The 27,307-nt window shown below is 57.7% G+C and overlaps 1 protein-coding gene across 2 annotated transcripts in view; it reads left to right on the top strand.

Annotated features, from left to right (window-relative positions):
• Positions 1–27,307, top strand: part of CDH4 (cadherin 4) — a 557,176-nt gene that overhangs the window by 377,684 nt on the left and 152,185 nt on the right. For both annotated transcript variants that reach the window (XM_060122262.1, XM_060122263.1), the window contains exon 3: positions 24,774–25,000. In XM_060122262.1, the coding sequence (XP_059978245.1) occupies positions 24,774–25,000 (227 nt within the window). The remainder of the gene's footprint in view (positions 1–24,773; positions 25,001–27,307) is intronic.

The following is a 27,307-nucleotide window of genomic DNA, read 5'->3' as shown; positions in this document are numbered from 1 at the left end:
ATATGGAATATCTCTCTGTTTATTTAATTCTTCTTTGATTTCATTCATCAGACTTTTGCAGTTTTCCTCACGTAGATCTTAAACATATTTTGTCAGATTTATACCCAAGTGTTTCATTTTAGGGGGTGCTAATGTAAATGCTACTGTTTTTTATTTCAAATTCCACTTGTCCCTTTCTCGTATATAGGAAAGTGATAAATTTCTATCTATTAATCTTATATCCTGTAACTTTGCTATAATCACTTATTAATTCCCGTTTTACAGACAAAAACAGTTTTATTTCTTCTCTTGCATTCAGTATACCTTTCACTTCCTTTTCATTAACAAGGACTCCAGTGCGATGTTTGAAAAGCAGTGATGAGATGGGGCATCTTGGCCTCGTACCTGATCCTAGCAGGAAAGCTTTGAGTTTCTCATCCTTAGGTATGATGTTTGTTGTTGATTTTTTTGAGACAGTCTGCATTAAGTGGAGAAGGATACCCTCTATTCCTAGTTTACAGAGAGTTTTTATCATGAATAGCTATGAGATTTTTGTCACATTCGTTTCTGCATCTATTGATGTGATCATATGATTTTTTTCTTTCTTAGTCTTTCGATGTTATTAACTGATTTTTGAACATGGAACAAGCAGCCGTGCATACGTGGGATAAACCCACTTAGTCGTGGTGTATAATTTTTGTACATGGTTGGATTTGATTTGCTGATGTATTCTGAGAATTTTTGTGTCTGTGTTTGGGAGTGCTGATTTTTACCCAAACCAGAGGTGCTGAACACTGAGCTGATCCAGGCTGCCCTCCTCCTTGCCCAGTGCACTGGCGGCTCAGCCCCCTCTGCCTCCTCACCAGGCTGGAAAGCAACTGCCCTCCTTTCTGTGCCGCGGCCCCGGTTGAAGCCACCTTTGTCCCCTACCAGGGTGATGCCTGGCAGTGTCCACCATCCTGCCACAGCACAGGGGCCTGTCTCCCTGCGACCCCCTGCCCCCGGCTCCTCGCCCGGGTGCCTCTTGTCCCAGCTCCCAGTCAAGCCTCACACAGCCCTCGCAGGCCCTCCTCTGCCTGGAGCCAGCTGCTTCCCCAGGTTTTTGCAGCCCACCCCTTCCCCTCCTATGGGTCTCAGAGAGATGTTGCCTCTTCCAGGAAGCCACCTGGAATCCCCCAGCCGAGGCCCCCTCGTTCTTCCCCCCGGCTGCACGGCTCTGTCTGCCCCGCCCTCACGTGGGGCAGCGCCGCCTTTGCCGCGGGCACTGCTCAGAGTGGGATCACAGACGGACAGTGGGGAGGCTGCTGTCCAGGACACAGAGCAGGACCAGATAAGCACACAAGTCAAGAGTGAGCGTTTAAGAACCTGCAGCAGCACCTGCAATCTCTCCGTCGTCGTTCATCTTTCCTGTATTTAATTACCGGACTGTCGGCATGTGATGGAGATGGAATTAAAAACCAAAACACTGGGCTTTCAGCAGGGTGGATGGGGCAGTGGGGAGTGGGCTTTGCCCTGAGCCTACCTTCTCCCTGCACGCAGGCTCCCCGGGGGGCGGGGCAGGCCCGGGATGCCTGAGACCACGTGCAGGAGACAGGCCTGAGGAACAGATGACCAGAGCCCCGGTACCCGCCGCCCATCACCCCTGCACCTGGACTCCGTGGCCAGCTGCCCACATTGTGAACCCGGGCGCGCCTGTCCCTCTCTCCAGGGAGTGGGAGCGAACTCGTGAGGCTGCGGCCAAGGCCGGCCACTTGCCGGACAGCTGCTGTCCGCAGATTCAATCAGGCCTGTCAGGAACTTCCACTTATTACTTTCTAATGACGAGTCGTTACTGCCAGCTCATCACAAGGTGAAAGAGGAGCGTGGCAGAGCTGGTGCTACGGCTTCCCGAGGGAATGAGGGCGAAAGGGCGCCGTGAATCGGCACGTTTTTGGCGATGCCCCCCAGAGGCGCTCGGCGTCTTCACAAGCCCAAAAGAGCGGGTGCGGCTGGGAGGGAGGTTTTGTCTCCTTTTTTCACAGATGGCACAAGCTAATTATTCTCATTTGTGTAGCACCTTACACCTCTGTAGGCTTTTCTCAAAATGTTGGGAAACAGATGATCACGTCTGTTTTTGTAGCTGTGTGAGAGCTTTTCCATTAACAGGATCGGGCAGGACCATCTGCGTATTTAGTGGAAAGTTTGCCACCAGCAGCGAGTTTAAAACTTTGAAACAAGGGCTGAGCAGCATGTTTCTCACCTGTGTGTGGGCTGCCCGGGAGGGGCCGGGATGCGGTCCAGAGGCCGGGTGGGGGGCCTCCTACAGCCCTCAGCTCTTCTCAGCCGGCTCACCTTGCCTGGGCTGATGGTAATCAAGCCAGAGAGCATTCCAGAAAAACACGGTGGCCAGAAGTCTCTCTACTGCCAGCTGGTCCTCAGACAAGTGAGCTCATGTCCCCGAGCCTCAGCGCCTGGGAGAAATTGCAGCCGACGGGCTCCCGGGGCTCCCGGTCCTGGAGGTGAGGGGGGTGTGCGGGCCCGACGGAAGGGTCCCGAGGATGAATGGCAGCACAGGAGATCTGCAGGCACGCAAGGCCCTCCGCCTCTGTGCAGCTCCCGGGTCATCTCTCCTGTGGCAGAGCACCCGTCCCAGCCAGCTTCAAGTACACGTTTACGCACCCGTCCCAGCCAGCTTCAAGTACACGTTTACGCACCCGTCCCAGCCAGCTTCAAGTACACGTTTACGCACCCGTCCCAGCCAGCTTCAAGTACACGTTTACGCACCCGTCCCAGCCAGCTTCAAGTACACGTTTACGCACCCGTCCCAGCCAGCTTCAAGTACACGTTTACGCAATTCGTCCTTAAAGCAGCGACATCGCCAAGGGAACTCACAGCCCGCCTGCCTCGGGGGCCCTCGGGCTGCAAGGGTGGCAGCCTCAGCAGGAGCTGGTGGGCCGTGGCGAGGAGGAGAAGGGGCCTGGGGGGAGCCGGTGTGGACAGAGCCGCATTCATCCGACACGTGTTTACCCGGTGCTGTAGATACGAGGTGAGCTGATTGGCTCAGGCTAACAGGGCAGCAGACCCTCATTCATTCACTCAACAAACGTCTGCTGAGTGCCCGCTTCATGTTGGGGACCGTTCTTGGGTGCTGGAGACGTGAAGGCCAGAACGGCCGGCCTGCCCGCGGGGAGCGGGCGTTAGACTCCTGTGGCCGCTGTAACGAGCAGTGGCCTAAAGCCATATCCGTGTGTTACCTGACGGCTGTGAGGCCGCATGTCCAAAATGGGGCTCGAGTCGCCCCCACGCGGACGGGGCTGCTTCCTTCTGGAGGCTCAGGGGGAGCGAGTCCTTGCTCTGCATTTTCCAGCTTCTAGAGGCCATTCCTTGCCTCACAGCCCCTTCCTCTGTCTTCAAAACTAGCAGCACGGCATCTTCCGATCTCTCTCTGACCTGCTTTCCTCATCACATCTCCTTGAACTCTGACTTCCTGCGCCCTTCTCATCAGGACCTTGTGATGACATTTAGGGCCACCTGGATGACCCAGGATCATCTCCCATCTCAAGATCCTTAACTGAATCACATCCGAAAAGTCCCTCCGGCCCTGGAAGGTGAGGTATTTGCAGGTTCTGGCATTAGGACGTGAACCTCTTCGAGGGGCCATCATTCTGCCGAACACAGAGGGGAAGGAGTGGCCCTTCCACGGATTTGTATACCATGAGTAACACCGACGTGGGTTTGGTCAGAAAAGGCAGCGAGATACGGGGTGGAGGGCGAGGACAGGGTGGTCAAGAGAGGGGTCTGCAAAATGATATTTCACCTGCAGGGAGGGAGGGAGCGAGCCACAGAGACAAGGGGACGGTCCGTGCAAATGTCCTGGGGTGCTGACAGTGGATGCCGGCACACCGAGATGAGTCGCCGGGAACCTGTGACAAAGGCTTCTGTGCCACGGCAAGGGAGGGGTCCACAGGAGGATGAGCAGGTGAGGGCCAGCCCCCAGGACTGATGTCACAGGCTGGGAGAGACGCTGAAGGAGACAGAGGTGCACAGGAGACACCTCTGAGACAGAAGAGACTCAGTTCCTGGCGGGGCTGGGAAGCCAGGGGAGGCCAGCGAGGTGGGTGGTCTAATCGCAGGGCGTGGAGCCCAGCAGGCCAGTGAGGGGGGCCCCGAGGTTTGAGAAGGGTGCCGGGGCCGTGCGGGTGGGGAGGGGGTCACACTGCAGCCTGAGAGGCAGTGGGAGGTGTCATGGTGGGAGGCGAGGGGGTGAGAGGGTTACAGAGGGGCCGGGAGAGGGTGCTTGGAAGCTCACACAGGCTCTGGCTGATCCAGAGCAGGCCTGAGCTGGCCGACCACCCTGGAGGCCCGGAGAAGACGGGGAGGACAGACCCAGGGAGCGTGTAGGACGTCCAACCTCAGTGGGAAGGTACCCAGCCCCTCCTCCCCCCGCCTCCTTGACGGCTTAAAGCCTGCATCGGCCCCACTTTTGCAGAAACAATGCTGCCGGCCCATCCCTGGTCCTACAGGAGCGTCCACTCCCAGGGACAGGCCCATAACTACAAGGCAGGGTCTGAGTGGTCAGAAGGACAGCAAGAGTGGGGGAGGGCCCGGAAGCATGGGAGAAGGCCCTCCTGTCCAGCTGCGTGCTGGGCACCACTTAGAGACGCCAACGCAGTGCCCAGTGCTTCCAGCTCCTGGCCGCCTGGAGAGTCAGCCTCTGAGCTTCCAGCCAGTGCTGGTGGCCAGAATTCCATGTCAAATAGGCAGGAAGTTATATTTTTTATGTTAATGAACTAATGGAAACAAATAGCAGAACCATTCCTGACCCACAGGGGCAGCCCTGGGGCTTGTGGCTGAGCAGTTAAGGACCACGAGAGGGATGCTGGAGTAAGGACCACGAGGGGGATGCTGGAGTAAGGACCACGAGGGGGATGCTGGAGTAAGGACCACGAGGGGGATGCTGGAGTAAGGACCACGAGGGGGATGCTGGAGTAAGGACCACGAGAGGGATGCTGGGGGGTTCTGCGCCACCAGGACCAGCTGCACAGAGTCGTGCTCTCATGCGGCAACCCTGGCCCCGTTTCCTCATCCTGACATTTCAGAGCAGCCTAATGTCTCCTCTGTCTGGGCAGACGCACAAAATATGCCCGAAAGGATGCTTTTAAAATGTACTCTGCACAGCCTGACGAAACACCTGCACCCACGTCCCCGGACAGTTGCCGGGTTCGAGGCCTGTGTAAGCTATGGTCTTAGGACGCGTCTTAGAATGCCGAGGTGGGGAGGCCACCCTGTCACAGGGCAGGAAGGTTGAGGTCCTGCTGCCCTCTCCAGGGGGTGGAGGGAAGAAGGGCTGTTGCTGCCTGGGGCCCCAGCGTCTTCCGGAGCCATCCTGGGGAGGTACAAACCTGCCTCTTGCCCAGATCCCTCGCCCCTTTCCTGTCTCTGTTCTTCCTGGCAAGGTGGGACCACGGGAACGCGGGACCCCTGGGAGTTTGAGGAGACAGTTCAGGTGTGACAGGAGGAAGGCTTCTCTTGGCGTCAAACACAGAAGGAGGAGTGACTGGGCACCCTCTGCTGGGGCAGTGCCCGGACCGCCTCACCCTGCATCCTGGGCTGCACCGTGATCCGCACACTCTGGGGGTAGAAGCGCCACTGTTTTACCTGTGCAGGTGTCGCCAGATGACCCAGGACCTCAATAGAATATTCACGTTAATCCAAACAAGAGCGGGTGCCTGGAGCTGTGCGAGTTGCTTGCCCCGTTTAGCTGGACAGTGCTGGGAGCTGGAGCCCAGCCTCGGATCCACGTCCCTCCTGCTGCCCTGCTCTCCAGGCAGCAACCGGGGAGGTCGGATTTCATCATCTGCTGAGTCACCATCCCCTACAAGTTGGGCAGCGGGTGTGAGACGCTGGCCGGCCACGGCTCACGGGCCCAGCCGCTCCACGGCATGTGGGATCTTCCCGGACCGGGTCACGAACCCGCGTCCCCTGCATCGGCAGGCGGACTCTCAACCACCGCGCCACCAGGGAAGCCCCCGCAGCTCACTCTTTGGTGCCTGAATGTAAAAGAACAGCTCCGAGCTGTAGCCTCATTGCAGAATCTTCCAAGGTACAAGTCAGCCACGAGGCCTGTTAGGTTTTTATTCCTCACTTTCAAAAACACAAGCTGTTTCTCCCCCGGAAGAGTATGTAATGTGCGAAAACTTTAGGGATATTGCAAAATGGTTGCATGAAATAACTGTGGAAATATTTCACCAAAGCATTAACCTTCGCTTTTGCTGCCCTCCCCTCCCAACCCAAGGAGAGATGATGATTTCTTCGAGTCTTTATCTCGTGCCCCTATATAATTGCTGCTTTAAATCACAAAAGCCTTTAGAGTTATGAACGCAGAATGTGCAGAGCTGTATTTAGACCGTGCTCACCTACAAACCTCCCGATCCAGCGCCCCCCACCCGCCCCGGCCCAGAAGAGAAACAATGGGGAACGGGCGGGACGTCGGCGGCCTCACCCCCAAAGTGTCTGTGAACATCCGCGGAAGTGTTGCACGACAAGGGGGGGCTCGTGTCTTTCTGTTGGTGCTCTTTGTTCTTTCCTTCTAAAGGATGGATAATTCCTGGGAGTTTGTGTTTCACTCATAATTGTTTTTTAAATTAAGGTACACTTTGCAGCCCTGACTGCTGAGATAAAGACGTGCGTGGCTGGTGGGGAAGCACCTTGCTCTTGTTAAAAGGAAGAAAGGCGATAAGGCACTGCGCTCTGGTTACTTGCAGAGCTTAGAAATCAAAGCTACCCCTGTGCGTCTTGTTGTAAAAGCCATTGTCTTGTTCTTTCGTCTTCCTTGCGTTTCTCTGGGTCGCAGAAGGGGAGGCTGGGAGTGGAGAGCAGACCCTGGAGCTGTGGGGAGGTGCACCGAGAGTCTTCACCAGCTTCCTTCCGCCCCCGGGCATCATGGTGCTGGGCTCGCTCTGTGTGCTGCCTCATTGGATTATGGCAAAAACCCTTCAAGGCGGAGGTTGCTAGTTCAACATGGTATCTCCCTTGTTGCAGTGAGTCCATGAGTCTGACTGCGGGCTACAGGCTCGTGCCTCCCGGTTGGAGGGTGATGGTGCTGCGTCAGATATGGAATCAGAGAGGTTCAGGGAGAGCTCCAAGGCCGCACAGCTCATGCCACTTGCTTCCAGACCGCAGACCTTGGCAAGGCAGCTCGCCGCACTCTTTTGCACCCACCACGGTCGGTGCACACAGTGGGTGCTGATCACATAGTCGGGACCCTGAGATGAACTGCAGCCTCCTGCCCACGACTTTCTCTTTTCAGCAGCCAGAAGAGTCTAGTCCAAAGGCTGCCTTTCTCTGAGAGATGCCTTGTCTTTCCAAGCAAAGTCCAGAAACTTCTTTCGCCATACTCTACCGTGCACTCGGCAGGAGTGAGGCCTACTGGGGACAGATTGCGTTTGGGCCGGGGCAGTGGGCCCGGTGGGCAGGACAGCCCTCTGCAGGCAAAGGCTCGGGCAGGCGTGGATGACGCCGGGGGCTCGCCCTCTGCCTCCAGTCTTCCCCGTTCTCATTGCCTGAAAAAAACCACTCCTGGTTCATTGACCTTTCTGCACATTTTCGTTTACACTCAGGAGTGAAATGTCACGTAATCTTTATGCATCTGGCTGAGCTGCTCTGCCGCTATGTTAAAAAAAAAATTCCTTATCAAGGTTTCCTGTCAAACTTGTGCAAGGGGTAGTTACCCCGGGATAAATGCTGCATTTGCATACAGCTCGTCGGGCAGTGCCCTGGAAGGGAGCGTTGGAAGGTCTGGGGAACTGGGGTAAGGACTGTGCGTGGCCAGGATCCATCGCCTCCAAAATGACTTCAATAACTGGCTGCTTTTCCTGCCGGGGGTGAAGCCACCACAGTGCAGCTCAGGTGGGCGGGAATCTGCAGAGACATTCACCTGCAAGACCCAGCCGAGCGCCAGGCCCTCTCCCCTGGCTTTGGGGTTTAATGGCCAACACTCTCCATCGGCCTCCATCAGAGAAATGGGTGCGAAGGAGTGGGCGAGGGCTTCCTGGACCTCACCTTTCTGCTCAAGGTGAGCAGAGTGTCAGCATCACGACCTCCACTTTCAGGGAGTCTAATATGAGGGAAAGAACAAACAGAAAAGGCAGGGAGGCCGGGAAGCCTTTGCCAACCTGCGCGCCCCAGGCTGAGATGAAACGGCATTGGTTTTGGAGGCATCTATTAAACCTGTTTCCTTAGATGCAGGACTTGCTTTGGGTGTGTATCGTTCTAATTGCCATTTTGTTTATGGTAGAAGAGAAATCCCAGCTGGAGATGCTGTGACAGGTCTGTGCAGGAACAAGGGTCTCACTCAAGACACCGTCATTACCTTGGTTGCTACGTGCATGTTAACGTGTTACTGACAGAGTCCACCCTTACTTCATCCCACAGGGTAGGACGTCGTTCCCTCCCTCCTGGGCAGTTAGGACTGGCCTCGCGCTCTGCTTTGGCCAGTGAACCAGGAGCAAGCATCCCTCCCGGGAGGGAACCAGGGAGCCAGTGACTCCCGTTTCTCAGCAGCAGATGCGCCCAGCTTGGCGATCACGGAAACAGAAGAAACCTCTCTCAGGATTCCATAGCAGAGCCTCCCCACTGGCCCACAGCGGCAGGTCAGGTGCTTTGGGAGCTGCTCATTGCTTCGGCGTAACCCAGCCTCATGCCGACTGATACACCCTGCGTTCCCAATATGCATCTCTTCCAGTGGTCATAGAAATGGTTTTAGGTCATACAGTGCCCTGGCCCTCGCAGGACGTCCCGGGCCCCTGGCGTCTAATGGAGATTTCCGAGAGGGAGCTGCAGTGTGCGCCGTGGCCACAGGTGTGAAGCGTGTTCCTACCCCTCCCCCACACCGGCCCTGGACCTGGGGCCCGAGGCATTCTTCGGATGGTGATGTCGTGACCAGTAAATGATGTGCTCCTGCTTCCTTAATGCTCTTCAGAAGCGGGATTAGGACCAGAAACAACCAAACAGGTGTCTCGGGTCTTTGCCTCCTTTGGGACGGTCCCTGGCCAAGGAAGGGGATGTTTGGGGAAGACAGTTGAGAGGAAGAACCGTGTTCTTTCTTTCCGTGTCCCGGTAGAATTCACTCTTCACCACCGAGCGTTCCTCGTCGTGAACCTGGCGAATGTGTCCCCAGGTCCCGACCATCAGAGCCCAAAGTATGTCGGAGGGAGGCCCCTCCTGGAAAGCGCTCAGAGCGCACCGCGTGTGGCCCCGTCCCTTCTGAAGAGCTGCTCTGTGGTGCCCTGAAGGGCCTCATGGAGCCCAGACCGGCCCAGGGCGGGGGGCCCCAGGTCTCTGTGGGGCTGTCCCTCTGCCCAGGGCGTCTTAGCCTGGCCGGATTAGCTCCTGCCTTCCTTCAACCCCTGCCGGGGATCCACCACCAGGATCCCTCCTGGGCTCTCCCAGCACCTTGCACCCCAGAGTCCCCAGCAAGCTGCCCCCACCTGAGCTCCTGGCTGCATTTGCTCAAGGCCCACCTGGCCCCTGAGGATGTTTCCGTCCTTGGTTGACGGGCACCCCAAGGGTCTGCTTGTCTCAAGGGGGTCCCCAAACATCACAAAGCCAAGTGTCACATTAATGCGTCCAGAACAAGAAAGCTCTGATGAGGGAAGACCCAGGGGGAGGTTGCCGGCCGTCGGTGCGATTGAGAGGGGGAGGAAATGTGTTCACACTTCCTGAGTTCTGATTCCTTTAGAAAAATGTTGGCCGCCGACCCACGTGTGTTTGCAGAGGGAGCAGCTGGTAAAGTTCAGGGGCGGGTTTGGATTCAAACGGAGATTGAAGATGTGCCCCGCGAGTGGGGTTGTCAGACACCAGGGGCCCCGAAGCCGGTGCAGGAGGGCGGCCCGGGGGCTCTAGGCTGTCTCGGCCGTCCCTCCCACCCACAGGGAGCGACACCTCCCGGGGTGACAAGCGTGCCCCCATCTCGGCACTGCCGACCTCAGGTCGGGGCCAGAACAGCCGGGCAGCAGCCTGGTTCAGACCCCACATCCTGCCCGGACTCCAGGGAAGTCCTCTCCCTCGGAAGCCGGGGTGACCCTGGAATTTGTGGGCTCAGAGGAATTGGGAGGAGGCCTCAGCCTTCCAGCCTCCGGGTGCCCGCTCCAGGCCGTTCGCCCACCTGCAGCCTCAGAATCACAAGTATTTCTGAATCACAGTGGTGGTTTCTACACAAATGAAGGTCCCTGCCCTGGAGACACCTCAGGTCCCTCCCAATCGCAAACAGAAGCGGAGGGGATCAGGCTCATCCTGTGGCCACGTGGCCTGGGGTAAGCGGCCCAGAAGGAAAGGCCCCTTTAGCACCTCTGTGGGGTGTAAATGAGTTACCGTGTGATCGGTGTTCTCATGTGTGCACGTGGAGGGGCCCTGCCTGCACCAGCTGCCCGGGGCTGTCCCGGCCATCACACGTGTGCCTGAGTGCGCGCGTCACTCCCTGGTGTGCGTGAGCGTGCGCCCCTGCGTGTTCCTCTGCCGTCGGCCCTCCTCCACTCACCGCCAAGAGCCCCTTGCGATGGCCCCGTGTCCCGGGCCTCCTGGCCACCCTCGCCCTCTCCGCGCCCGGTCTGCCTGACCAACCAGGCCGCCCTGTGACACCTGCCCGTCCGGCTCCCTCGGCTGGAGCGGCAGCCGCCCGAGCTGCACCAGGCTTGGCTCTGCGCTTTTCGGAGTGTCTCCCCTTTTTGGAGGACAGGGGCTCCCTGAGGAGCATGTGCCCGGCAGAGAGCAACGTGCGAGGGGTCAGCACGTGGATGGACAGATGGACAGACACAGATCGTGTGTCTGCTCCTTTCTTTGCCGGGTGCCGAGCGCACTGTCCCCGCGTGAGGTGCCCCCTCCCCCGCCCCGCGGCCAGGAGGCTGATCCCGCCTCTCTGAGCTGGACTTGCCTGGAGTCACACTGCCAGACGTGGTTCCTGTGGTCACCCAGAGCCGCCCTCCCGAACCTTAACCCGGCCTTGAATAGCATGGCCTCCCTAGATGTTTGGAACAGCCTTGCGAGCGCTTTGAGAGGAGAATGAAACTGAATGGGTGAGTCAGCGGAGCGGGAGTGCTCTTAAATGCTCTTAAAATACAGAGAGCAAGAAACAGCCCTTTTGGTAAAATGAAGTAAAATCATAAACCAGATCTGGGGGCCCATCCAGAGTCTCCCCTTCCTCCTGCTGGCCCCCCACCTGCAGAGAGGACGGTGGAGGAGGAGGGAGTGAAGGAAGGGGAAGTGGGGGAAGGGAAAGGAGGAAGGGGGAAGCGGAGGGGGAGGGGGGAGGAGAGGTGGCTTCTGGGGACGGGAGAGAGCCATCTCTCTACCTGAGCCTTAATTGCAGATGATTTCATTAGCTCAGTCCTGATGCGCAGGAGCTAATGAGAGAGAGGCCGCCAGGTCTAAAAATAGCAGTCCCGCTCCTTGTGTTGTAAAGGGTCCCCCCAGGGCCCGTCCCCCTGGCCTGCTGCCAGCCTCCACTCCCTCCTCACCACCTCACGAGGGCCACGTCCAGATGTGACAGGAGCCCAAGAGGGGACCTGGCCCCAGGCCGCCAAAGCCGGGGCCCGCAGAAGGAGAGGCTCGTGGGCGGAAGGAGCCGTGGAGGAGCTGCAGACCCACCCTGTTCTTGTAGCAGCTTGTCTGGGGCGACCGGGTGCCGGGGCGGCGCCCCAAAGGAGACTAAGGCAGAAGAGCAGCCAGGCGCCCGTGGGGTGACCGCCAGGCGAGTAGGCTGCCCACTGAGCCCCGCCGGGGACTTGTCCACCCGGGAGGGGCCTCCGGTTTCCTCTCGGGAACCCCTGGCCCCGATGTTCCTCAAACAGAGATCACTTTGGAGGCTGCCGTCCCCTCTCTATCTCTCGGTGCCCTCACCGGTAAAACGGGTGACAGCTGTCCCTGCCCGAGCTGTGGGGACGGCGTATGGTGTGGGCATGGAGTGTGGACCAAAGTCTGGCAGGAGCCGAGAACTCTCTAAGCAATTGCAGCCGTTATTCTTACGGTGATCACCATTATTATCATCACCAGGGCCCCTGAGAGACGTGCTAGCTTGCACTTGCCCGGCTTAGAAACGGTCATTCATTGCCAGCAACACCGGGGGCAATGACACCTCCACAGCCGGGGTCGGTGCAGGGGGCCCCTGGGTGCAGCGGCGGGTGGAGCGGAGCCCTGTTCAGAGCAAGCCTGCCGTCTTCTCCCTGCGTCCAGGGACCACCCACGCCTTATCCTCTCTCTTCATGAACATCATCATCGGGAGAGCGGGAAGTTTTGCACCAGGCCAGTGCCCCCCTCCCCCAGGCGTACGAAATCACAGCCGCAAACCTGACCCGCCCTTGTGGATTGTCAAGACTGTCAGTACGCGTGCGGCTACGTTTCTCATGGTGGCTTAAAATGTAGGTGTGACCGTGTGTTTGTGAATGGACACCTGGGTATGGTTTTTATATGTAAAGCTCTTGGTAGCAAGAGCTGATGGAAAGAATAGGGGGGCCTCGGAAATAACTGAAATAACGTAGCTGTTGGGAGGAGTGACGTTATTTAAATAACGCACGCGGTTCCCTCAGCCTGGTCTGTGTCCCTGGGGAAGGGCTGCAGGGCAGGGACGGCCTCGGTCACGTTCACAACCAGAAGGAAGGGGGCGCTTCTGGCACAAAACTGGGGGCCAGGAGCCCCCTCACCCTCAGCACTGGCTGTGCCACACGCTGGCCGTGGACCTGAGGGGGTCCGGTAACCTCTGTGAGGCTCGGTTCCCTCTTCTGAACCGTGGAAAGCCCAGGACTCCTGACAGGTTTGTGAGATTCAGTACGACACGGTGCTCCAGGTGCCTCGCGGGACACCTGAGTGACAACCGCGTCAGGAGTGAGCGAATGAAAACTCAGAATGTTCATCAGTTCATGAAATGTTGGTCTAGATCTTCAATAAGATCACAGACTTCTTAACAGTCAAAAACCACCCCCCATTTTTCCAAAGAATCAGATGGACTCCTGGAATCTTGGACGAGAGAGTAAAGGTCCGGGCAGGGCCACCCCCTCCAGGGTCCTCAGGAACCCCCAATTCCTGGAGCACCCCCGACCACAGCCTTGGCCGTTAGCACGGCTCCCACATCCCCGAGATGGAGCTGTGGACCCGATGGCCCTTCCTCTCTCCAGTGACGCTGGGCCCTTGGGGGAAGCACATTCCTCCCAGCCCAACTCTCTAAACATAGGAGTGACACGCTTGTGGTCAGCCATCCTCTGGCTGTGAGCACAGCAGTGCAGCAGGGGGCCTGGGCATCTCCCACGCCCGGGCATCTTGGCGGGTCTGCGGCCGGATTCGCCGCCGTCACCCCTGCTGGCTCTCCTGTGAGTGCGGGTGGGAGGGTTTCATCAGAGGTGCCACCAACTTGAGAGCCACGAGCTCCGTTGTGATGGGGCGTCAGTGGGATTTACTAATGAGGAGCTCAGACCTCCGTTCTGACTGCCACTCAGGAAAGACCTTCTGCATAAATAACCCTCCTCAGACCTGGAACCGCTGCCTGCCTCCTCCACCCAATTCCTGTGTCTCCCGAGATCCTGCATCTCTGTTTTCCTCAACAAAGGACTGTTAATTAGTCCCAGAACCTAGAGAAATCCCTCTCCTTAGGTGGGCTCAGAACCGTGCTGAGATTGAAGCCTCGTGGTGCAGTCGTGGCAGGGCGGTGGGCGACGAGCTCTGCTTCTCCCATCAGCATCCCCGTCTTCACAGGGTGCGTGAATATTAGATCAGGACCCCAGGAACTTGTCAAGGCAACACTGGGGGTGGGAGTCACGCTGGAAAACACCAGTCGCTCGGACCAGGGCTCGTGGTTGTTGCCGCTACGGCTGATGTTTCCTGGACAGGGAAATGGATGTGAAACCGGGTGTTGGATCACAGTGCGGCATTCATTACCAAGGAAACCCAGAGGGAGAGGCAGGTTTCACGCTCCCTGCCGTAGACGAGATGGCATGAGACAGGTTTCAATGTTTTGCTTTAAGATGAGACTTTTAACATTTCTGAGACAGAGTGTTTTCTCTGGAGACGATGTGTCTAATGGCTGGTGAATATCCATTTTCTTAATAGATGTTACATTTTAGAGCAGTTTTAGATTTCTGGAAAGACTGAGCAGGAAGTACAGAGTTGCATGCACTCCCTCTCTCCCTGCACAGATTGCCCTGTTATTAGCATCTTGCATTGTTACAGTTAGTGGGGAACGTTGTTACAGTGGATGAACCTGCACTGCCACTCATCATCACCCAACGTCCATAGTCTACCCCAGGGTTCCCTCCTGGTGTTGTGTGTTCCATGGGTTTGGACAAATCTGTAATGAGACCTGTCCATTTATTACAGTGTCGCCCAGCGTGTTTCCACCACCCTAAAGATCCTCTGTGCTACCTGTTCATCCCTCCCTCCCCTCGACCCCTGGCAACCCCTGATTTTTTTAGCGCCTCCATAGTTTTGCCGCTTCCAGAATGTCATGTAGCTTCTTCAGGTTGGCTTCTTTCACTAAGTAAAATGCATTTACGTTTCCTCTGTGTCTTTCCATGGCTTGGTAGCTCCTTGGATACCCATTTTTGAAGCTAAGAGAAATGGCATCTGTGCCTTTTCCAGATTCTCAAGCAAATCCTGGGTTCCAGAGGACCCGGCGGGAGGTGCTGGGACCCGTGGTGAGGAGGGCTGGCCCAGTGCCTCGTGGCCCAGCTTACTTGGCAGGAGCGGCTGGAGGCACGTGAGCCAGGCAGTGGCCTTGGGGGCACAAAGGACGGCCCCCAGCATCCTGGGGGAAAGGGGACCCTGAAAGTGGGCCAGGGCTGGGTAGGGGAGAGCAGTCCTGCACACAGAGTGGAGGGGAGCGGGCAGGATGCAGGGCGGGATGGGACAGGCTGAGCCACAGACCACGCGGAGCGAGACCCGTGGGCAGCTCAGGTGGCCCCCCGTGGAGACACTTGTACCGCCCAGGACACCTCGGAGTCTGCACCCCACTGCAGCAGGGCTCCCTAAGGGCCCACTTTCTCCCACGAAGTTAGAGGCTCTGCCACGCGGCTGGAGGCCAACGCTGACAACACAGTCTATGTGCGCACGTGAAACCTGGGGGTGACTGAGAAGACGTGGAAAATGCACGGCACCGATTGAGAAGGAATTGGCTCAGCTCTGCGCCCACATCGCTGCAACGGGAGTTTGGCGAAGAGGCACAGAGGAAAGCGTGGGGGGAAGACTCCTCGGGTCTGAGGTTTCCAGCAGATGCAGACCTGGCCCTGGTTCTTGCTGGAGCCTTCTAAGCAGATCGTGAAGGGACTCGGGTGAAGGGGCATGTGACTCCGCCTGTTCTCGGCCAAAGGCAGGGCCTCCTCAGGAAGGAAGGATCCCATCATGGTTTGAACGCACATCAGTTTTAAGTTTAAAGGCCCAGCTGAGAAGCCAACCACGCTCATCCTCATGGACACGTCCTCCGAGAGGCAGGGCGCCCCCAGCCCCATCCTCGCGGGTGACGGGACTGGAGGGTGGCGGGCAACCTCTTGCCCGTGGTGCTGGGAGACGTGCCACAGCAGAGCAAGCCGACCCTGAGCACCAGCCCGGGGGTCCTCTGATGGGCGCACCCCCCTCCCCTGCCCCCGTGATCCGCGTCGGCCCCCGGGGGTGCCTGTCCCCCCCGCCCAGACTCGCGCCGTGTGGGGCTTCGCACAGACGTCCTGCTCATGGAGAGGGTCAGCAGGTACCCTCACACTGTGCTGGAAATGGCGCTTTTCCAACTTGTGTCAGCAAATGTCCGCCTCGGGAATCTGTGCTGAGCAAAATGATGGCAGAAGAAAACACAGCCAGCCACAGTCTCAGGCGTCCATCCTGGCCTGGGGCAGCTTCCTGAGGTCCAGGCGCGCCCACGGCCTCTGCCGGTGACCACACTCAGGCCGGTTGCTCCGGGGGTCCGCCTGGTGGGCAGACCACCCCCGGGCTCAGTAGATGCAGGGGCTCCATCCATGACCGGCTTCCCTGACTCCACAGGCAGGAGGGGTGGGGCCGATGCCTGTGTGCGGTCAAGGGAGATGTCTGATTCGGATTGAGTGGAAAAGAGGCAAACGTAACAACATTTTGTGTATAAAGTACACATTTCAGGAAAGAGTCTGGAAGGACAGCCAAGGATGCCAGTTACCTGGGGCTCCAGTGATGCCCCGTCCATCCCAAGGCTGCGGGTGGAGCAGCAATGCGGGGCCTGCGACAGCCCCTTCTCAGGGGAGTCCACTCAAGCACAACCCCCATGCCTGTCCCACATTAGTAAAACCCACCGAACCTCTGTCCGCCGCTTATGATCACCGTGCACTAGCAGTTCTAAACAATGTCCACCCCGCCCCTGGAGTGGACAGCACTGGAGTTGAATGAAGCTCTGGGGAGAAAGGACTCAACAGCTGAGATAAATCCAGGAAGGCTCCTCGGAGGAGGCGGCCCGTGTGGTAAAGGGTGTTGCAGAGCATTTCAGGCACGGGAAACTGAGGCTGAGCGCTTGGAGCATTTGGCCCACAGGGAGGGGATGAGCTGTGGGAGAGTCAGGGTGCAAGTGAGCTTGGAGAGGCAGGTGGGGTGAGAACAGCCCACGAGTCCTCTCAGCTGCACCTGGAGGGCATGGTCTTTGGGGCCACTGCGTTCAAGCTCTGCCTCCATCACTTTCTGGTTGGGAGACTGGAGGCCAGGGACGCCCCCTCTCCTCCTCGTTGCCCATCAGCAGAGCAGAGGAGGATAAAGGTGGTCTCCTCCCTGGGGGTGGGCCGTGAGGGTAAATTTGAGGATACAGTGCAGCGAAAGGCTGAGCTCCGAGTAGGGCTCTCAGTGGCCGCTTGACCATTCTCCCCGTGGCTTTAGATACAGTCAGGCAGGGAGAGGGGTGCATCGCGTGCTTGGTGCCCACCTCCCTGAAGCCTAGGTCCCCCCCAGGGACAAGTCCTGTTTCGGAGAATCAGTGAGGGAAGAGGCGTCCCTGGGGGCACTGTGCAAAGAGCAAGCCCCCCAGGGCTGTGCTCAAGGCCTCCGCTCGGCCTTTCTCACCTTCTGAGATGGCCCACACCCTGTCTGTGGAGTGTGTTTCTCTCTAAATAAATCGGCTTCTTACCTATCACTTTGTCTCTCACTGAATTCTTTCTGCAATGAGACATCAAGAACCTGAGCTTCATTAAGTCCTGAAACCAGGTGTGTGATCTCAGTTGGAAGACTGTGGGTTTGGGCTGGGTTCAAGTCCCACTCTCAGGTGCACGGTTTCAAAGGCTCAAGTTGATTCCCGCTGAGGCCTCGCACCTGGCAGAGCCACTCAGGACACTCAGTGGGGGATAAGCCGTGTTTATTCAGAATACTCATGGACCTTAGTGGAATTACTTCATTTTTGAGTCTTGACTTCCCTATCCCATCTTTGCTCCCTTTTGAACTCCACAGCAGGTCCACCAATAATGAGGCCAAGCCCGGGGAGGACCCAGAGGCCCTGTATATCACGGTGCTCCACAGGGAAGATGGTCCAGTCCTGAAGGTGCCTTTGATTCCAAATCTACTGCCACAAGCAGAAGCCAGGGAGCACAGTGGGGGATGTGGTTCAGATCAGGCCATCTCTGAGCAGATCGGTGTGATTCTGTGCACAGAGCCCTGGTATGAGGTCAACTCGATTCAACTGCATTTCACTGCTCAGATCACTCTATAACGACATAGTAACAGAAAGTACAGAGAATTCAGTAAAGCCACCGTGGAGTCCATAGAGGGGAAGTGGGGTGGGTGACCTTTACCTGAAGCATGTGCTGCCCCTGGGGCTGCCCTGGTCTCCCCTGGCTGCCCAGCCCCTGGCCGGTGCCCGGAGCGTGGAGACGCAGTGAGTGGGGGATGATGGACAGAAGGAGGGAGGGAGGGAGGCTGACTCCGCCGGGTGAACGTATTTACGCCTCAGCACAGTGCCAGCTACAAGCTCACCTCTGGCTCATTTGATCTTTCTCAGCGCAACTAACAAGAAAAATAATTTAAAAAGCAAAAGGGGGGACTTTCAGCACCACGGTGCACATCTCCAGTATGCCAGACTCGGGGAGGCACAGCCCCCTGCCCCGTGAATGTCAGCAGGCTGCCGCCAATGCGGAAGCAGACGCGGGTGTCACTCACGCCTGTTCGCAGCATGCCGTCCCCTCGTTCTTCTCACGGAGCGAGCAATTAAAAATGATGAGGGTAGAGGGTTAAATGTAAACCCTCTTGGTGGGGGAGCCGCCGGGCTTCCTTTCATGGGTGCCGCACGTTCTCTGCAGACGCTGTGGATAAGCATGGCTGCACCTGTCTGCTGCCAGCCAGCGAGATGGGCGCGGGGGAGAGAAAAATTTTCTAAGAAGGGCTTTGCACCGTCCTGGAAAAAGGAAAGAAGCGGGTCTCTGCTGTTTAGCCGAGGGCCTAATTATGGTGCTGCACAGGCAGAGTAGCGAATCGGCGTGATCTTCATATTTCAGAACTGGTCGGAGCCAGGACCCCGTGCCGCAGATTCTAGCATGTGGACTGCAGAGTTTTCACTTACGAGGTGTGCACACCAGCTGCAAACGTTAGGAATGCACAAAATTCTAAGCAAAACAGGCTTGCCGCACGCTTTGCATTTTGGGCGTCAGTTAACTAGATATTAAAAGTGCCCGGGGCGCTGATGGAGAGCGCTGGCGTCTGTAGCGACTCTGGGCCTGCGTATCGCTGGGCACACTCTACAGTGTCACCTTCTCTCAGCAAATTCAGTTTGCTCATCGATAAAATGAGGGGCTGGAGGAGATGATCTCTGGGGCGCCTTCCAGTCCTGACATCCCAGAGGCTTGTGACACTCCTAGGAGGCGCTGGAGACCCGGTGAAGCTCTCTCGGGTCCCCGCGTGGTGCGGTACCCAGCACACAGACACGCGGCACGTGAAGGCACGCAGGCAGCTTCCAGGATGGCAGCTCAGAGCCCCACTTCGTGAAGGCTTCATCTCCCTCCCGGGCCCCAGAGCGCTCTCCCCACCTTTCCTCCGACGTCAGCATTTCCCCGTCTCTTTGGCCTGCACTTGGGCCGGGAGCGGAGAGGCCGTGGGGAGGGGAGCTGGGGTCGTGGATCACGGCTGTTTCCAGGGAGGTTTTGTGAAGCTCTGGGCACGTGGGGCCTGAGGGGCTGGGGGTCTTGAGGGGCAGGAAGCTGAGGCCGCCCTTCTCCCTGTCCTTCCAGCAGCCAGGAGGCAGGGACTCAGGGAGGCCCTGCAAACTGCTTCAGGGTAAAATTCACGTACATAAGTTTCACCCCTTCAAGTGAACAACAATGCCGTGGCGCTTAGTACATTCACGTGCCGAGCAGCCGTCATCAGCTCCCTCTGGTTCCAGAACTTCTCGTCACCCCAAAGGAGACCCCGTGCCCATGAGCAGTCACTCGCCAGCCCCCGGCCGCCACCCAGCTGCACCTGTCTGCGCTGGCCGCAGCACCTGCCCTCCCGGACGGGCAAGGGCCGTGGTGACGGCCACCAGGAGGCCCCACAGTCAGCAGACAGCACCCTCGGGGGATAAAGGGAGACCCACAGGGACGCAGCCGCGCCCAGCGGATGCCCCACGGGAGGCTCCCTCGGGGGCCCCGGGACCAGCTCGGGTGGCTGCATGTCCTGAGGCTTTGCCGGCACTGCTGGACTTGTCTCCTCTCCCCCTGCCCGCGGGGCCTCCCTGCGCCGTCTCCCTGGGGATGCATCGTTGCTGGGCGGGTGGCTGAATCACCTGGTTGAGGACCCGCCCTGGATTCCTTGCTCTCTTTTTCTTCCTTTTCCCCTTCTTTTCCTGGCTCTTGAATTTCTCTCTCCCAAGCAGAAGTGTGTGCAGGAGTCCTGTGATCCACTGTAGCTAAATTTGGAGGACGTACTTCTGAAGTCACAGCGGTGGACCCCTAACTCAGTCCACTGGGGGTTTTTATGGCTGGAAAAGGCTATGACCCTCTCTTAACATTGGCCCCGAAGGGAGGCCGTCACATCCGCTCAGGACGCCTCCTCAGCCCCACAGGCTGCTGGACCTTCCTAGAAACCCCTGGAGTGACACGGAGGCCCTTCCCTCCTGGCGGGGAGTTCCCTAGCCCTGCCCATCTCTTGGAGTCTGCAGGTCATCCCACTGGCTGAGGACCTTCCTGCAGGTCATCCCACTGGCTGAGGACCTTCCTGTGCGCTTGTTTTGATTCTTGTTCACCCCAACAGCCTGGTTCCCGTCACACTGGCTCTGAGTCCTTGACACCCCACACTCCCTCTGCTCAGGACCTTTGCACGTGCTGCCGTGTGGCCTGGAAAGCTCTCCCCTGCCCAGGCTCTCCTCTTGCGTCCCTCGGTGCTCAGCAGAAGCACCAGGACCTCATCCTCAGGAAGCCCTCCCGCCGCACGTCTGGGTCAGGCTCTCTCAGAACCGGCCTCCTTCCTTCACGCAGAGCCCCCCGCCCCCCGCCAGCCCCTGGGAGCCGCATCCGCAGTGTAACAACTCCCTCCCACTCTGAGCTCCATCTAACGGTCACTGTGCTTTTTGCTGACTGTTGTGTCCATAAATCAACACGAATGGATGGATGTTGGTGCCCCGGGAGCTCTGCGTGTGCAGCTGCCTTCGCCACAGGGCAAGGGGTTCCACCAGGGGAAGAATCGGGGGGCAGCCCTGGGGCAGGGGAGGCCACGGGGCTTCTGGCAATAACTCAGTGGGCCCTCAGGGGACGTGTCGCAGGGACACCAGGATGACAGACAGAGACTAACATTTACGCAGCACGAAGGAAAGTGCGTCTCGATGTCAGATGGCCGGCCAGGTGCGCCCCTGCCCTTCATCTGGATGGGCAGCGCCCCAGCCCGAGGCCAGCCAGCCCAGGCTGCCGATCAGCCTCAACACTGCTTTCCCGATTTCCCGGCGAGGGGGGAGGGGGGAGGCCCCCTGGAAGACGGAGTCCTGCACATAGTTGATTTCCTTCCCACCGTGTCCTGCTGGACGCGTTCCTGGGCGTTGGTCTCTCACGTGTGCTTCTCGCATAGCCGTCGACGGCGCTGTTGCCGCTCTAAATGCTGGGCCTTTGCAGCGTCGAGTCACATTTCAGGAGCAGCGCAGACGCGGGCGGGGATCCATTCTTCTCCGGACGGCTTCTCGGGATGAACAGGGCTTGGAACCGGAATCCGTCCTGTCCAAAGGGAGAGGCGGGCGCTGGGGGCCAGGCCTGGGCTGGGGAGGGGGAGCCAGCCCCCAGTCGTGCGAGAGGGTCAGAATGCCAAGTGCTGGCTGACCCCGCACATCCCGCAGGGCTCCCCTCCCCACCCTGGGCCGGCCCCTCGGTGACCCCGTACAAGCCTGCACCAGTCCACCATCTGCGCTGCCATTTCCCAGTCACCTCCCACCCGGAGCCTCCGCTCTGTGTTCCTAGGTAGACCCCCAGAGCCAGGCACCGGGGGCCCATAAATGTTTGTGGGATGAACAGCCTCGTGTGACCTTGGCCCAGTGCTCTGCTCCCTGGCTCCTCAGGTGGGTGACATGGGTACTGGCCGGAGCGCAAGACAAGTTGTGTTCATCCAGCCTCTACGCTGCGCTGGCCCCGTCCGTCCTTTGCTGCTGCTCCCAGAGGCCTGTGCTCAGAGAGGCCACTGCTGGCCGGGTCCCACAGCTGGCGTCCCAGCCCCATCCCGAAGGGGCCTGCCGGTGTGGGCATGGCTGCAGCGCACACCTGCGCCCGGAGCTCACACTGGCCCTCCTCCTCGGCAGGCATCAGTGCATACGCCTCCCCACCCTCCCGGGACCCCGCCCTCGGGCAGGTGTGCTGAGCCCTGCCCCCAGGGCCCAGCCGGCCTCCCCAGGCCGGCTCCCTCGTCCCCTCCCCTCCGAGGGGACGAGGCAGCGGGGGCTGTGACTGTGTGTGTTTAACCAACTGGACCTGATTTCTCTCGGGAGTCCTCCCCATCTCTTGTCACGTTTGTTTAAAACTAGTGGAAGTAGTTAGCAAGCCGCAGAGACGCACAGCGGGGCTGGGCGGTGGGTGACGAGCGCCCGGCAGGCCCCACATCCCAGCCTCGGAGGGAAGGAGGTTCTGTCTCCCTCCAAGCAGATCTCCTCTGGTGGAGCCTGAAGGAGGTTGTGAGCCCGGGGCCTGCACATCCAAGCAGGCATTTTCTCCCCACGAAGTGTGGAAGACCTTCTCGGACCCTCATGCTGGGACCACAGCACCCAGCCTGGCCCGCACAGGAGCTTGTGAGCATGCGACGGCCTGGCAGCACCCTTGCCTCTAAAAGAGGAGGACGTTTAACCTGCAGAGATAGAGGCAGACTCCAGAAATAAAAAGGAAGCAAGAGGAGGAAAGTGGGTTGCAGAGGAAACAAAGATAGAAAATTGGGCAGAAAGTGCTGAGGTTGGTAAATGCCTCAGCACTGCTAGGTCCTAGCTACCACGTTGCCTCTGAGCATCCTGGTGGCCAAAGCGAAGAGGGAAACTGCCTTGGGGCAATTCACCAGAAAAAGGCAAATGGGCTTCTGGGTGACAGGAACCGTTCCTGCCCCAAGACCTCAGACGCGTCTCTGGAGAGTCTGCCCCTCAAGTGCTCGCTTCCCTTTTTTTTTTTTTTTAACGTCTTTATTGGAGTATAATTGCTTTTCAATGGTGTGTTTCTTTTGTACAACAAAGTGAATCAGCTATATGTATACATATATCCCCATATCTTCTCCCTCTTGCGTCACTTCGCATTTTTATGGCAAGACGTCATGTTTGTAACCTGAGCAGTGTTTGCATGTTGAGAAATTTAAACCCACGTTCCTCAGGGTTTCAAACGGGAGTTCACTTATTCAGAGCTGAAGCGCCACGAATGCCCCTGGTGTCTCAGAAGAACAAACCTTCCTGATCTTTCCCTTTGAAAGAGAGACACAGCCCAGGCGCGCACAGGAAGACGCTGCTCTGAACTCCCTTCCTTCTGGAAAGCTGGCATCCCAGCACCCCAGCACCGCGGGCCCCCATCTCCCCACAGGCACCTTCCAGCTCCTGCTTCCTCACTGACGAGGGCTCGGAGTCTCAGACGTGGTGGTGAAACCAACCTGTTGGGTTGAGCCATCAGCCAAGCCTCAGTCACACTGAAGCTGGAGGCTGGGTTCCACGTTGTCCCAAGGCCCCCATGCCTCCTCGCGTGGAGGGCCCGAGTCAGACCCAGGCTGGAACGATGTTAAGAGCAGCTGCGAGGAGAGGCCCAACTTTATCATCACAGGTCACGTCTGGTGGTGCCACCTTTAATGTCCTGAGGGCTCCCGTCCACTGAAGACGCCTGTCCCCTGCAAGGTCCCAGGCTCCTGTGGACGGTACTCCGACCTTCCTGTTGGGGCAGCTCCTATGAGGGTGATTTTCTTCTCTGACAGCAATGTCCACACTTCCCTCAAATGCCACCAAAGCTGTGCGCCTATATTTTTAAAAAATACAACGACACCATCACTTAATCCTGAAGAAACTCAGACCCTCCCACTACCGTCCAATCCCATTCATGTTATTAGAAATTTTCTTTCAGAGAACAAAGGGCTTATTCATGTACTTTGTGCTAATCTCCCGGCAAGCATAGGACTGTCATTTTTATCTTTGTCAACGACAGTCGGGCATCAGAAATAATTGATCCACTCAGTTTTTTGCTGATTTTAATTTGTTTACCGACGGGGAGGATAGGACTACAAAGGCAGTTTGGAATTTTCCTGTCACTGGAAAAAGAATGTGATTATCCCCCCACTAGGGGGGCATTTCCCTGGAGCCACAGCGCACTCCTCACCTTGGCTGCCCTCATCCACCCGAGGACCCCTGTCTGCGAGCTCTGGAGTCTGTACACACACGGAAATGTCTGGTTTCCTCAATTTAAAGACATTTTTATATTAAACCAACACGTGGGGATTGCTGGGGACTGGGGAGAGTCTGAAGTGAAGGAGCTGAAACAAGGGAACGTTCTGTTATTTATTATTTCAAGGCAGCCAACAATAAAAGGTGAACGCAGGGGCAAACACTTATCAAACCTAACAGTGAGGAGCTCTTTTTCGTTTCTCGAATAAGTAGTAATTAAATCATGTAAGCTGTAATTTCATGACAGTGAAATTGCTTAAAAACACCAACCGTCCCACCATGATTGCTGAGATACCCACACTTCTATAAACACCAGGTAACTTTATCCGTCGTTTGTATCAGCAGAATGTGACACTGGCTGTTGGCGCCTCGTAATTTACCACATTAGGTGGCGGCTGCAAGAGCACACGTGTGAAAAAGGCACTGATGTGATGCCGGTGAATGCGCGGCTTCCGAGATGTCTTTTCCTGCAAGGGGTTTACAAACGGTCCGGGTGATGGAGTCATTGGGAGGGGCTGACAGTTCACTGCCTAATTACTGTTTGGGAAGCACAGCAACGTGCCTGCCCTGCAATGGCAGTAGACCATCCGCCTTCCACGCCTGCTTCCAAGTCACCGAGAAAGCTCTCGGCTGCCCCAAGGTCACCAGGGAATTGGTTGAGGGTAAAGAAACTCCTCCCCCCGCAGGGCTCAGACTCAGGTTGAACCCACAGTTGATAGTGAAGGGGAGACGCGTTTGCAGAAGTGAGAACAGCTGTGTTTCAGAGCGAATGAACATGCATTCATTGCTTGGGGTCGATGTTCCTTTTCCTAAGGCCTCAGCTAATTCCCTACGGGGTAGAGATAAAACCCAGTACCTGAAGGTCGAAAAGTCAATTAAATCACCGCTTTCTCGAAGCTCATTAGAGGCCAAGGACCCGCTGCTGGAAATAAGCTGTGAGTGGGCGCCTGCCCGCCAGGCTGGTCCCCAGCGCCCTGACCTTCTCCCCCTCCTCTTGCAGTCAAGTTCAGCAGCTGCCTGGGGACCAAGGGGACACACTATGAGACCGACAGCATGGACTTCAAAGTCGGGGCTGACGGGACGGTCTTCGCCACCCGGGAGCTGCAGATCCCCTCCGAGCAGGTGGCCTTCACCGTGACCGCGTGGGACCGCCAGACTGCCGAGCGCTGGGACGCCGCGGTACGGCTGCTGGTGGCCCAGACCTCACCCACGCGGTCCGGACACAAGGTAAGGTGTGACTACATGCGGGGGGGCGGGGACGCTGGGTAGGGGTCCTTCCTCCTTCAGGTCACCGAGCAGAACCTCTGCAGAGGCTGACACTTGAGTGGGCGGCGTGGGCCGGGAGGGGGACCCCTGACCTCCCACCTTCCCAGACAGGGCTGCCCACAGGCTCCACCCCCGCTGAGCGTAGTGCACAGCTGTCAGCACCCTTTTTCGGACAAGGGCCCCACAGCTCCGCTTCTCACCGGGCACCTCTCCTGCCTGAGGCTTGTAGCCCACCAGCCCCAGAGGCTCCCAAGACCCAGAGGGACAAGAAGTGAGACAGAGGCAACGTGGCTGGCCTTGCGAGGTGGCCAGAGTAGCTGGCGTGAGACTGATTCAGAGAGAGGGAAATGGGGAGGGGGAGGGAGGGAGGGGGAGGGGAGGGAGGGGGAGGGGGAGGGAGAGGGGGGAGGAAGGGGAGGGGGAAGGAGGGGGAGGGGGAGGAGGGAGAGGGAGGGAGGGGGAGGGATGGCACCCTTCACGTAGACACACACCAGCCACTGTCACCGGCCTCCGCAGCCCTCCCTCCAGCTTCACCTCTGACTCGGTTGCGTGGCCCTGTTGACCGGACAGGAGGGGTGAATTCACTTCCCCTGGTCCTGAAAGGCCTCTCAGCCCCACAGGCCCCAGGAATCCAGGATCAGACCCCTCAGCCCCCAGAAATCCCCACATTAGGTTTCCCGTGTCTGAGGGGGACCAGGTCTGCTTACCTCTGCCCGTCCCGTGTTTTGGCAGCTGCGTTGGCCTCCGCGTGAGGGCTCCCCGGTCAGCAGAGAAGTTGCTGCCCAGCTGACCTGCATGACGGGTCCAGCTACACACGTCCACCTACATGAAGGGTGGACCCGTGGGGAGGGAGACGCCCTTACAGTCAACAGGAGGCCTCAGGGTCATCAGTGTTATGATGTGTGTGCGGTTCACCAGCAAAAGAAACACACCGGTTAAAGCAGGACAGGCCATCGGGGACAGCGTTTGTGGGTATTCCCTCGGAAAAGGGCTCGAGGGAAGTAGAGGGTTAGACCAAGTTGACCAGATCCCTTTCTGCAAATTTGCCCAGAACCTCACAGGACTAAAGGGCTCAGTGAACCTCAGTGGGAGATAGTCTGCAAGTTTCCCCAAACCTATTTGAGCAAGGAACCTTCTTAATGGGACATCTTACAAGGCAGGTGTTCCGAGGAACCCACTTTGGTAAACAGGGGCTGTGTTTCATGTGTCTTGTTAAACAACATAGAGGTGGTTTTGGTGAGAAAAGGGAAAGTGGTGACTCGGTGGATAGGCTTATCCTGGTGGTGAGTGACCCCATCGGGAAGGACGTCCTGAGCGCCCTCGCGGGTGTGCTGAAACAGGTGTTGAAACGCGCTTCTAACGGGCGCCCCCCAGATCGTGAGCCTCACCTTGGGGACGTTGAAAACCCTGAGACAGACGGATGTGGTTTTCCGTTCCTTCCCGAATGACCATGACAAATCACACCCTGGTGAGAGGGCAGCGTGGCCCACGCAGGGGCCCCTCCCTGTCGGCAGCCAGGCCAGGGGCAGCAGTGGGAAGGCTTACATCCCTGTGACGCAAAAACTGCGCCTTGTGGGCAAGGAGTAGGGCTCCCTAACGCCCGTGGATGGCCTCAGATAAAAGGCATTAATTAAAAATATAGGGACTTCCCTGGTGGTCCAGTGCTTGAGACTTTGCCTTTCAATGCAGGGGGTGTGGGTTTGATCCCTGGTTGGGGAGCTAGGATCCCACATGCCTCGCGGCCAAGAGACCAAGACATAATACAGAAGCAATACTGTAACAAATTCAGTAATGACTTTGAGGATGGTCCACATCAAAAAAAAATCTTTAAAAAAGTAAAAAGAAAATAAAAATAATGACAGCTTTTGTCAGGCATGTTAAATGAAGCAATTTCTGGTGCAGTTAATCCCCGAATCCTCCCAAAAGGGTGACTGCAGTTAGTCCTTAGGACACGTGCACCTCCAACCCCACAGCAGGCAGGCCCGAGGAGCACCCGATCTGCAGATTCCACATCCCAGGCCCAGAGCATCCTTGGGGCTGACTTTGTGGGGTTACACCCTGAGCACGTGAAACATGACCCTGTAGGTGGTGGGCAGAGTCTCTGCAGCCCACCTGACCCAGTCCTTCCCTGTTTATTTCATGTCCCCTTCGTTGCTGATGGCTCTCTGCTTCCTCCTTCTTCAAATGCAAAGAGCCCTGCCCTGACTTTCTAGGACCCCACCTAGACGCTGCCCTAAGTGCGTCCACATTGATCCTCACAACATCTCC

The sequence above is a fragment of the Lagenorhynchus albirostris genome, chromosome 15 (genome assembly GCF_949774975.1).
Source record: "Lagenorhynchus albirostris chromosome 15, mLagAlb1.1, whole genome shotgun sequence".
In the NCBI taxonomy this organism is placed as follows: domain Eukaryota; kingdom Metazoa; phylum Chordata; class Mammalia; order Artiodactyla; family Delphinidae; genus Lagenorhynchus; species Lagenorhynchus albirostris.
The sequence above is the reverse complement of the archived record's forward strand: the minus strand, read 5'-3'. Positions and strand labels throughout refer to the sequence as shown.